Below are 13,465 nucleotides of genomic sequence, written 5' to 3' on the forward strand. Positions count from 1 at the left end.
ACAATGAAATGGCAGTCACAATGAATCAGGAAGCAATGACCAACAGGCTCTAAGAGAACCTATGACCCCAGGTATAAGAGGGAGAAGATAGACTTTTTGTCAAACAGCTCCCTCCAAACCCTGATGCCACAGGACAAACTGAATAGAAGGCACAATATATGACAACACAATATGTGAAAATGCAATTAGCGAAACCTGAATAAGAGTTTCCCTTTAAAAAAATTAGGAGTCCTTGATGTAAGGTGTCCAAAATCTTCACCTAGCTATGAAGGGGCCCAAGATGTTGCTCTGAAATGGCGACCAGCAACAGTAGATGTAAGCAAGGTATCTCTCAGGGAAGGCCTTGGATGTAGGAAGAAAAGGGTAAAGGTGTCTTCATGCAGTCTCTCTGAGTGTAATGTTAATGATGGGCTTCTGCCCGCTCACCACTCCTGAAAATATTGATGCTCTTGGATAAAGGACGTACAGAACAGGCTCTTGTAAGACCTGCAGTCGGATGAGAAATGCCCGACTGGTCACCCGATAACCCAGGGATTCAGCGGTGTCTGTGTCAGTGCAGATGAAAATGGCCCCAGATAGCCACGCTGCTGATGGGAACTTGGTCATTAAAAGTCTGTCTACAGGAATAGGACTCACTCATAGAAAGCACTCCGCGTCATCCAGGCCGTGGTGCCCAGTCACATCCACCGGAGAGGCCTGGTCCCTGCTCTGCAGCTGTAGGCCTGGTCCCAAAAGAGCAAGCCTCTCCCCGGACTTGAATAAAGGACGTACAGCACAGGCTCTTGTAAGACCTGCAGTCAGATGAGAAATGGCCGACTGGTCATGCGATAACCCAGGGATTCAGAGGAGTCTGTGTCAGTGTAGATGAAAGTGGCCACAGATAGCCACACTGCCGATGGGAACTGAGTCACTGAAAGTCTGTCTCCAGGAATAAGACTCACTCATAGAAAGCACTCCGCATCGTCCAGGCCATGGTGCCCAGTCACATCCACCGGAGAGGCCTGGTCCCTGCTCTTCAGCTGTAGGCCTGTAGGCCGCTCTATTTATCTCCTCACCCAGAATTCCTCCTCTCTTCAGCCAGCTGAAACTTAAGTTTGCAGCAGCATCAGGTTCACTGAAATCCTGGCCCTTCATACTCCACGATCCTCTGCTTTCAGTAGTGGTCTCTCTCTCTCTGCAATCAGGAAATTAGAACATAATCCCCATGGTGGGCACTTGAGGGAGCTCATTGTAATCTTTGTTAAGGAATGTCCCAAGATGACAAAGCGATGTAGCCAGCACTTGGCTACATCAAGAACATCATTTCCATCATCTCAAAAAAAGGGAAGTTGGGATTTTAAAGGTACCTAGTGTAAATACAACTAGACAAGCATGTATAATTCATGGTTAACTTGGAAGTATGTGGACTGTAGCACCACAGGTGTGCTGTATTTAATGACTTGCACCTGTGGTGCCTTTTAATGTAGGAAAGACCCATGTCAAAGGATCAATGACCATGTGTATTATACCTGCAATTGGAAGATAGTCGCACCCACTCCAAGTAAACACATTAGATTGAGGCATAACCTTGACAGCTCTATGAACTTCAACACCTCATTCATGGCATTAGAGCAGGACTGCAAAGACCCATGTGGAGGTGAATTTGACAGATGCTCCAACAGGCAACAAACCCCCTAACCTGGGTTTAAATGAAATCTTGGGTTTTAAGCACTTTTTTACATCATGGACATTATCAATGATAGATATTTGCAGATTACTTTCCCAGCTTCCTCAGGAAGCATGTCACATCCCAAAAAAATGCATCAAGGATTCCAGCTCCCTTGGAAATTCCTCTACTCGAGACTGATGAGCTATCACACATATGTGTGTGCATTGCTAATATCTATAAACATGTGACAGGAGGGAGTTATATACCCCCATAAAATAGGGGGTATATAAAATATTCGCTATATGAAACAAAGTTTTATTATTATTATTATTATTATTAATAATAATAAAATATGTGGACAGGGACTTTTTAAAATACATGTTGAACCGTGTAATACTTTACTTTTTATATTAATACATTTAGTATATTTCTTTTTACACTTATGTAGTTTAATCCTTGGGCACCCAAAAAGTCCACTTTCAAAAAGTACAATGTACTATGTATAGGATGTGGTGTATATCACCCACCAAAATTAGGGAGTTCACTGCATAAAAACAACTCTAAAAGCTACTACCTGATACAATGAGATCTGTATTTTTGTGAGTAACATATTAGTATAATACACACTTCAGTTTTTAAGCATCATCTTGACATCAAGCAAATATACAGTATATAAAACGCGAAGTCCATAATATATTTATTTAAAAAAAAAAAAAAACTTTAAGTTGGCTTTCACTTTCTGATGCATTTCCTGGAAAAAAAGGTCTCCTCCATCAGAGAAAGGTAGACACAGATGGACCTGATCAGTCCGACAGCGTGAAAGGGGCTTAACACATTTGTGCTCTGTACCCACTCCGCCTCCAACCCCCAGCACATCTCTGTACCCCCCCACTTTTGCCCTATGGCCACTCACTTGAATGTTGATGACAGTTTGTGGTGCCTGCAGCATCTCCCCCTGCACCTCTGGCTGTCAGTTTAATATGCAGTGGGGGAAGGTGGGGGGGGGCGATCAGCAGCTCTATGGTGCCCGTGGGCCACGGGATGTCCCTGGGGCTAGTAGTTTACTTCCGGAGTGTATACAGTGGAGAGAGGAGGGGCCTCTAAACAAGGCGTGTATTGGCAAGAGTGTAAGCAGAGCGACTCACTTGTACACTGAAGAGTGAAGTTGATACATGCCCGGGTCATAGGCCCCTCCCCTCTCAATTACATACACTCGGGAAGTAAACTACTAGCCCCAGGGAGATCCCGCAGCCCGCGGGCACCATAGTGCTGCCGATTGATTCCTCCCACCTCCCCCCACTGCATAGTAAGCTGACAGCCAGAGGTGCAAGGGGAGATGCCTGGTCTTGGGCCCCCCCACAGCGGCATAACACGGTGTTCCCCCTCTGCGGCACCTGGGTGTGGTGCAGCCCCCGCACCCACCCAGGATTGGTCCTGCATACAGGGGGCCCACACAGGCCCCCTGCAGCATGGGTCTGGGTCGCTGCCACAACTCCTGCGACTCCTATAGATATGCCCCTGCTCTTTACTATTAGCATTTGACAGTATTCCATTATTTGCAGGTCTTATATGGTAAATCCTTCAAAATGTTTTGTTTAGTTTTGGAAGACCAGAACATTAATCATTTGCAGTTTTTTGAAAGCTGTGGGATCATGTTGAGGAGATTAGAAATATCAGCTTCCTATGCCACTGTCATGCCAAGCCTTACACGTGTTCTATTGAAAATCTAATATGAGTAGTGCATAAAACTTTGCAATGCATGTTATGGTCAGTGATATTTGTGGTGTATTTATCTAGCCAAGGTCCTATAGATCGATTAATATCTGTATATATTAATTTTTTTGGAGTTATAATAAATTTGGACTTATTTAAGAGCATGTATGGATTTGTAGACTGTTTTCCACCCAGATCTGTTAATATGCCAGTAATTTTGGGTAGACTGTAAGCAAAGCAACGTAGTCACAAAAATCTATTGAATCCTTGAATGAGAGTTCTGTATTATATAATTCTGAATTCCACACTTCCAGGCTTGAACCCACCAACTTCCTGTGCAAATATCTAGTTGGAACTAACAATCAAATCATTTTAGGTCATTATATATACAACACCTTTTATTATTGCAGGTGATTAAAGTCTTCAATGAGGATAGTACTAGCAGGGCTTTGGAAGTGCCAAATGATATGACAGCCCTGAATGTATGTCAACTGCTCATCCAAAAGAACCATTACATTGATGACCAGAACTGGACGATGTTCGAACAGCTATCTTCGCTTTGTCTAGGTTAGATTGTCTCACATCTTTTTTTCCACTTATATCTACTGTATAAGTATAATAACAAAAAGATGATAAATGGGCTAGACAGATATCTTTTTTGTGGTATCCTAGGAAATAACATCTGATATGCTTCTGTATTTTAATTAAAACGATAATGTCATCGACTCAATTTAATTGAATTATTTATAAGTATAGACATTTTAAACTTACATTATTTTCTTTTGTTTATACAAAATGTCTGATATGCACATAATCATATATATATATCTATATATATATATAGATATATATATAGATATATATATACACATTAACACTCTAAAAGATATAGTGCATACACAATATATATTCTTTACCAAATCCTTGCACTGATGTGCCCACCACCATGCTCAATTAGATGTCTCCTCACCTGGCAGAATTGACCCCACTACTATAGAAAAGGGGTCAAACAGCGATTTTACCGAATCAGCCAGCACACTGATTCTCTCTTCAACTTCGATTCTCCATATGTAGTATTCAAAGCATAAAAAAGGCCACATAATGTAAAATGCTTTCATTTTTATTAAAGAAGGATACAATTGCACTCACAGGATTAAAAACCATATAAAGGCATAAATCATCTTGCATTTGTTGCACATATTTATTGCACTCTGCACATTTAGTTCATTATTGCTGTTTTTGCACATTGTTTTTGCCTATTTGCACAATCCATTGAGGTTTACAGTGACTGTATATTTATCTTATCCATTCCAGCTAGATATTTATCACATCTGGTTGAAAGTCATTATTGATTGATTTTTGCAATTTGCACTTTGCTATTATCACCGATTACTGTGGAATACCACATTGCACCTATTGTGTATAGAAGTTTTCTAATAGTATTTGTATATATTTTTATATTGTTTTTGATTTTTTATATTTACATTATTTCATGTTTTTATCTACATTTGTACTGCTACCTTTAGCAGGATAATTTTTCCATCTTGTTAAGAGCAGCGCAGCACCAACTTCTATATATATTTCTTCTATTGCTGTATGGGCTTGGCTTGACCCATATTCGGTGTTTGCAGCAGTTCAGTTTTGCTCCTCCTTTACATGGTAGCGCAGGAATAACTACACATTACTGTGCTCATAAGTTTACATACCCTGGCAGAATTTATGATTTCTTGGCCATTTTTCAGAGAATATGAATGATAACACAAAAACTTTTCTTTCACTCATGGTTAGTGTTTGGCTGAAGCCATTTATTATCAATCAACTTCAACTGTGTTTACTCTTTTTAAATCATAATGACAGCAGAAACTACCCAAATGACCCTGATCAAAAGTTTACATACCCTGGTGATTTTGCCCTGATAAAATACACACAACTTGACACAAAGGGGTTTGAATAGCTATTAAAGGTAACCATCCTCACCTGTGATCTGTTTGCTTGTAATTAGTGTGTGTGTGTATAAAAGGTCAATGAGTTTCTGGACTCCTGACAGATCCTTGCATCTTTCATCCAGTGCTGCACTGACGTTTCTGGATCTGCAGAAAAAGGTGGTTGAACTGTATAAAACAAGAAAGGGATATAAAAATATATCCAAGGAATTGAGAATGCCAATCAGCAGTGTTCAAACTCTAATCAAGAAGTGGAAAATGAGGGGTTCTGTTGAAACCAAACCACGGTCAGGTAGACCAACTAAAATTTCAGCCACAACTGCCAGGAAAATTGTTCAGGATGCAAAGAAAAACACACAAATAACTTCAGGTGAAATACAGGACTCTGAAAACATGTGGTGTGCCTGTTTCAAGATGCACTATAGTGGAGTCACTTGAAGAAAGATGGGCTGCATGGTTGAGTCGCCAGAAGAAAGCCATTACTATGCAAATGACCCAAATATCCCGCTTACAATACGCCAAACAACACAGAGACAAGCCTCAAATCTTCTGGCACAAAGTCATTTGGAGTGATGAGACCAAAATTGAGCTTTTTGGCCACAACCATAAACGCTTCATTTGGAGAGGAGTCAACAAGGCAGGGGCAGATCCGGGGGGGGGCAACAGGGCAATTGCACCCCCCCCCGCAAAAATATCACACTGACTGACATGATTTGATTGTCAGTCACTTGCAGGCTGCAGCGCTGCTATGCCCGAGTCTCTCTCTCTGTCTCATCAGCCGATCAGCGGCGCAGAGAGAGAGACTCTAATGTGTTACACTGCGCCTGGACCAGGAGGAGCCTGGAGGTGGGTGGAGCTGAGCCATTGGCTTGGCAACCCTGCACTCATTGCTAGCGCCTGGGCCGCCTGGCGTATAGCAACGAGTGACGTCATTGAGTCAGTCATGTGACTCACGTCGGACTCGGAGTCTCAGACTTAGAGCCGACTTGACGTTGACAGGAGTTGCCTGGAGGAGCCTAGGGGAACAGTTGTTGCTGCAGTCTCAGACTGCAGTAGTAAGTAGTGGCACTGTGTGGCAGAGGCAAAGCGCCAGCAATTTTCCTTCTATGCGGCCGCCCCTGAGTGTGTTGGCCCCTCCCGGCTGCAGCACCTCCTCCCTCCATCTTGTCCACACTCCACACAGTCACTCACACTGCCTGCAGGCCTCCGCCCCTGATAGCAGGAAAGTGACACAGCAAGTGACAATTGGCAACAAATGACAGGTGACAGGTGACATGGCAAGTGACAGTCCGCAACTTGTGGCAGGTGACATGGCAAGTGACAATCCACAACATGTGGCAGGTGATGTGGCAAGTGACAATCCGCAACGTGTGGCAGGTGGCATGGCAAGTGACAATCCGCATCTGGTGGCAGGTGACACCCTCGGGGCTCTCACTGATTCTGCATTATGGTGAGTTGAACCATTTCATTTTATATAACAATGTAATAATAGAAATAATGCGCTTCAATCATCCTGACACCATATTAACCATGGTGACGGGATGATTGAAGCGCTAACACCATTTCCCCGATAAATTGCCCACAAAAAAACGTATTTTCTGGCAGTGCCCCTCCCGAGACTAGACTCCGGATCCGCCCCTGCAACAAGGCCTATGATGAAAGGTACACCATTCCTACTGTGAAACACAGAGGTGAATCGCTGATGTTTTGGGTAGGTGTGAGCTACAAAGGCACAGGAAATTTGCTCAAAATTGATGGCAAGATGAATACAGTATGTTATCAAAAAATATTGGAGGAACATTTGCATTCATCAGCCAGGAAGCTGCGCATGGGACGTACTTGGACTTTCCAACATGACAATGATCCAAAGCACAAGGCCAAGTTGACCTGTCATTGGCTACAGCAGAATAAAGTGAAGGTTCTGGAGTGGCATCTCAGTCTCCTGACCTCAATATAATTAAGCCACTCTGGGGAGATCTCAAACGTGCAGTTCATGCAAGACAGCCCAGGAATTTACAGGTACTGGAGGCTTTTTGCTAAGAGAAATTGGCAGCTTTACCATCTGAGAAGATAAAGAGCCTCATCCACAAATACCACAAAAGACTTCAAGCTGTCATTGATGGTAAAGGGGGCAACACACGGCATTAAGAACTGGGGTATGTAAACTTTTAAACAGGGTCATTTAGGTAGTTTCTGTTGTCATTATGATTTAAAAAGAGTAAACACAGTTGACTGATAATAAATGGCTTCAGCCAAACACTAACCATGAGTGAAAGAAAAGTTTTTGTGTTATCATTCAATATTCTCTCTGAAAAATGGCCAATAAATCATAAATTCTGCCAGGGTATGTAAACTTATGAGCACAACTGTATATATATATCTTCCCCATATGGCTTCTTTTTTTATTTAAAGAGGAGTTCCCATTTTAAAAAAAATTAAAAGCCAGCAGCTACAAATACTCCAGCTGCTGACTTTTAATAATCAGACACTTACCTGTCCCAGGGTCCAGCGATGCGGGGGATAGAAGCCCCTCTCGTCTCCCCCTCTGTTCGGCGGCATTGCAACTCTGGGCGCCCGGCTGTGGCTTCACAGCCAGGCACCCACTGCGCATGCGCGAGATTGGCCGCTCAGTCATGTGGGATGATTGACAAGAGGGAGGGGGCAGAGCTGAGCCCTTCCTGCACCGAGGGGAAGTGATGTCACCAGCCCAGGCACTGAAGGAGGCAGACTATGAGGGACCCCCTAGCAACAGCCATTTAGAGGTGAGTTAAAAAAAAAATTTCCAAATTTTTTTTTTTTTTTTGGCACGTTCATGCATTTTATTTTTTTGGGTGGAACACCACTTTAAGATCTTCCACTTTTTCCCCTTCTTAATCAATTTCTTCAACTTTTTCTTATATTCTCTTACTGGACCCTTTCCTTAAACAGTGCCTTGAAAAAGTATTCATACCCCATGACATTTTCCACATTTTGTCATGTTACAACGAAAAACGTAAATTTTTGGGGGGGATTTTATGTGATGGACCAACACAAAGTGGCACATAATTGAGACGTGGAAGGAAAATGATAAATGGTTTTCCATTTTTACAAATAAACATCTGAAAAGTGTGGCGTGTATTTGTATTCAGCCCCCTTTACTCTGATACCCTAACAAAAATCTAGTGGAAAATATTGTCTTCAGAAGTCACCTAATTAGTAAATAGAGTCCACCTGTGTGTAATATAATACAGCTGTTCCGTGAAGCCCTCAGAGGTTTGTTAATGAACCTTAGAGCTGGTTCACACCAAGGCAGCACGACTTGCAAAACGACTTCTATATAGAAGTCAATGCAAGTCGCCTCAAGTCGCCCCCAAAGTCGTACAGGAACCTTTTTCTAAGTCGGGGCGACTTGAGTCACTCCTATTACAACGGCTCCATTGTATAAAACGGGACGCGACTTATCAGGCGGCTAAGTCGCCTGACAAGTCGTCCCAGTGTGAACCAGTTCTTAGTGAACAAACAGCATCATGAAAAGAAGAATGGGCAAAAATGTCACTCTCTAAATGTGCAAAGCTGGTAGAGACATCCCCAAAAAGACTTGCAGCTGTAATTGCAGCACCAAGGTGGTTCTAGTATTGACTTAGGGGGCTGAATACAAATGCACGCCACACTTTTCAGACATTTATTTGTAAAAAATTTGGAAAACCATTTATCATTTTCCTTCTACCTCACAATTATGTGCCACTTTGTCGTGTATAAAAGACAGTTAGCGCCACCTTCCTAAAGTGCTATGTGCTATAAACTAAATAAAGTGCAAACTGTAAGAACTAATAATTAATATACAGTATATACACCACAACTGTTGTACACTTCCAGTGAATTCACCTCACCATACAACATATAAATTAATACAATATAAGTGCAGTGCTATTAATCTATCATGTGAAAAAATATATATCCAGTGATATCAAAATATATTAAAAATAAATCAATCTATATAATAAAGTGTTCTATTAAAGTTCATATATATGAAAAATCTTCTGCAAATAATGATATTATGTGCACACCATCATACACGAGTCAGGTAGACTCGGAAACAATTCCTTTCTTTCTTTCAGCTATGGTCTCATCTCCTCCACATCCGACCTGCTACTCTGTATCCACTTCCTAATCAGTAGCCTCCCTGGTGGATCGCGAAAAAGATCTCTCATATATACTGCCCCACTGTTTCTCTCCTTCCTCCACACCAGCCTTATTGCTCGGTCTTCCTTATAGGATATGGCTACACATTCATGTAACAATAAATAGAGGATACATAGTGCTCTCCGTTTGCAACATTTATTAAAATGCCCCAAATAAAATACACTTACAGGATATTCAATTAAAACCAGCTCTGTAAACATACAAACACGTCTGCCTGCTCACCACTGTTGCTGCGTGACATCAGGGGCTCGGCTCCTCCCCTCAACACACGTATCACCCTCTGATTGGGCTTTCTAAAGGTAATACTACCTCTGCTCCAACCCACATTTTTATTCCATTATTATGCAATAAACCTCCCGCCCTACTAATTCGGACAGTAACAATCTGAACAAAAAATAACTGTAGTAAAATATATAAATAATACCACTTCTACTTACATTATAACCCTCACTTGTATAATTGGTGATTATTTTGTATAGACGAGCTAAATTATACTGCAAACCATTTTATTAATGACTTGATCCATGCACAATACATAAATTTAAATAAAATTAATATTAAATGTATTAGATTTATTAAAATAAAAATATAAACTATATAAAATATTTCATTAGCACTGGGTTTGCTCCAACACAAAACTTATTATTCATAATCTCAGTGTATCACATGATGTCATCTAGTATGTATCTTATCACCAGGTTCCAACCATGAGACACCAATATATATTCTTATTATGGCATACCCCCATTTACTATGTTCTAGTCCTTTTTCTAATGTATTAATGAATGTATTTGGAAATGAATGGTATAAGGTATCCCTATTAAATTTTATTACTACTGAATAAAATCTATCTCACTAATTGCTCCTATTTCTAGTACAGTCCATAAAACCTTTATTCATTATATATCCAGCTTTAATTCTTCAATACTACCCAATCAATAACGACCACTGTTAACCATTGTTGATGAAGCAGTTCAGGTCAAAGTCCATGTTGAGACCCCTGGGTGCTAAGACCTTTGTCTCATACACTCATAATGATTCACGCTGACTGAGGGTTCTTATATAGTTGCCTCCTCTCCATTGACGGTTGGCCTTTTCCACCCCTCCAAATTTGAAACCTTTAGGGTTCCTGCCATGTACCTCCCTGAAATGTTTGGACACACTGTGTTCTTTCATTCCCTTTCTAATATTGTTTATGTGCTCGTGTACCCTTACCGGCAGTGGCCTCGAAGTACGACCCACATACTGGAGCTTGCAAGGGCATTCCAACACATAAACAACCCCCTCTGAAGTACATGTGATAAAATCTTTGATCTTATGTGCTCTCCCTGTGGCTGTGACTATGAATTCCTTCCACTTCTTAATATTATTACCTTTTGTGGTTCTACATGCCAAACACCTACCACATGAGTAAAAACCAGTTAGAAAAGGAGTTCCCACTCCCCTCACAGGGGGATCCAATACACCTGGGGCTAGTATATGCCTAAGACTAGGGGCCTTTTTATGTACAAATGCAGGGGGAGGGGGAAGTACCCCCCAAGGGGGGGTAAATAAAATCACCCAATGCTTTTTATTATATTCTCAATTTTATTCTTCTGTATATTATATCCCAATAATATCCTAAATTCATCCCCTTCTTTATTAATACCCACTGGTTTCTCACTTTTGTCACTAACAAATCCTTTCTCTCCATGTTCTTAACTGCTTTACATTTTTTCTTAATGAATGTGTCTTCATAACCCTTCTGCAGACACTTCTCTCCAAATTGTCTGTCTGTGTTATGAATTCCTCTTTCTTAGTACAATTTCTTCTTAACCCTACAAATTGTCCCTTAGGTATATTCAACAACCATGGTTTGTGATGGCAGCTATCAATCGCTATATAGCCATTCCTGTCCATGGGTTTGGTGTAATTCCTAGTGTGAATCTCTCCCTCCTGCACATACATTTCTATGTCCAGGAACACCATGCTATATTTATTATATTTCCAGGGAAGTACTATGTTTTTATCATTCTGATTCATCTCCTTTCCAAATCATGAACAGGTCATCTATGAATCTATTATAGCATACCAACTCTTCAGGCATATCCAAAAAAAAAAACATTTGTGACTCCCAGTGGGCCAGAAATAAATTGCCCACACTGGGGGCAAAGCGAGCTCCCATAGCTACTCCGGTTTTCTGTAGATAGTAATTACTATCATACCAGAAGTAGTTACATAGTTAGTCAGGTTGAAAAAAGACACAAGTCCATCCAGTTCAACCATAAAAAAAAAAACAAAACAAAAAAAACAAAACAAAAAAAAATATCGTACAATCCAATAGACCCAATTCTATACACACAGTTGATCCAGAGGAAGGCAAAAAACCCCAGCAGAGCATGCTCCAATTTGCTACAGCAGGGGAAAAAATTCCTTCCCGATCCCCCAAGAGGCAATTGGATTTTCCCTGGATCAACTTTACCTATTAATGCTAGTACCCAGTTATATTATGTACATTTAGGAAAGTATCCAGGCCTTTCTTAAAGCAATCTACTGAGCTGGCCAGAACCACCTCTGGCGGGAGTCTATTCCACATTTTCACAGCTCTTACTGTGAAGAAACCTTTCCGTATTTGTAGATGAAATCTCTTTTCCTTCAGTCGTAAAGAGTGCCCCCTTGTCCTCTGTGTTGACCGTAAAGTGAATAACTCAACACCAAGTTCACTATATGGACCTCTTATATATTTGAACATGTTGATCATATCCTCCCTTATTCTCCTCTTCTCAAGAGTGAATAAATTCAGTTCCTCTAATCTTTCCTCATAGCTGAGCTCCTCCATGCCTCTTATCAGTTTGGTTGCCCTTCTCTGCACTTTCTCCAGTTCCCCGATATCCTTTTTGAGAACTGGTGCCCAAAACTGAACTGCATATTCCAGATGAGGTCTTACTAATAATTTGAACAGGGGCAAAATGATATCTCTCTCTCTAGAGTCCATACCTCTCTTAATACAAGAAAGGACTTTGCTCGCTTTGGAAACCGCAGCTTGGCATTGCATGCTATTATTGAGTTTATGATCTACCAAAACCCCCAGATCCTTCTCCACTATGGATTCCCCCAGTTGTACTCCCGCTAGTATGTATGATGCATGCATATTCTTAGCCCCCAAGTGCATAACTTTACATTTCACAACATTAAACCTCATCTTCCACATAGACGCCCAATCAGACAGTGCATTGAGGTCAGCTTGTAAATTGGAGACATCCTGTAAGGACGTTATTCCACTGCATAGCTTGGTGTCATCTGCAAAGACAGAAATGTTGCTTTTGATCCCAGACCCAATATCATTTATAAAGTTATTAAAGAGTAAGGGTCCCAGCACTGAACCTTGGGGTACACCACTGATAACCTTAGACCATTCAGAGTAAGAATCATTAACCACTACTCTCTGAATTCTGTCTTTTAGCCAGTTTTCTATCCATTTACAAACTAATATTTCCAAGCCTGTAGACTTTAACTTACACATGAGCCGTGTGTGCGGAACTGTATCGAACGCTTTTGCAAAATCCAAGTATACCACATCCACAGCCACCCCTCTGTCCAAGGTTTTACTTACCTCCTCATAAAAAGAAATAAGGTTTGTCTGACAACTTCTGTCTTTCATGAATCCATGCTGTCTGTTGCTTAAAATGTTTTTTTCCAGCAAGAACTTGTCTATGTGGTCTTTTATTAAATGCTCCAGTATCTTCCCGACTATAGAAATTAAACTAACAGGGCTATAGTTACTTGGTAAAGACTTTGATTCCTTTTTAAATATAGGCACCATGTTCGCCCTGCGCCAATCCAGTGGTACTATTCCCGTCATTAATGAGTCCCTAAAAATTAGATACAATGGCTTTGAAATTACAGAGCTCAATTCTTTTAGGATCCGTGGGTGGATGCCATCAGGTCCAGGTGCTTTATCCACCTTTATTCTGTCTAAATATTTCTGGACCACATCACT

General features: G+C 41.0%; 1 protein-coding gene across 2 annotated transcripts in view; it reads left to right on the plus strand.

Annotated features, from left to right (window-relative positions):
• GRB14 (growth factor receptor bound protein 14) overlaps positions 1 to 13,465 on the plus strand; it is a 113,275-nt gene that overhangs the window by 23,794 nt on the left and 76,016 nt on the right. Inside the window, exon 2 of one of the 2 annotated variants that reach the window (XM_073634027.1) lies at positions 3,772 to 3,928. The exons of the other annotated variant lie outside the window; for it this stretch is intronic. Within the exon in view, the coding sequence (XP_073490128.1) occupies positions 3,772 to 3,928 (157 nt within the window). The remainder of the gene's footprint in view (positions 1 to 3,771; positions 3,929 to 13,465) is intronic. 2 annotated transcript variants of the gene reach the window in all.

Source organism: Aquarana catesbeiana, linkage group LG06 (genome assembly GCF_042186555.1).
Source record: "Aquarana catesbeiana isolate 2022-GZ linkage group LG06, ASM4218655v1, whole genome shotgun sequence".
NCBI classification, from domain to species: domain Eukaryota; kingdom Metazoa; phylum Chordata; class Amphibia; order Anura; family Ranidae; genus Aquarana; species Aquarana catesbeiana.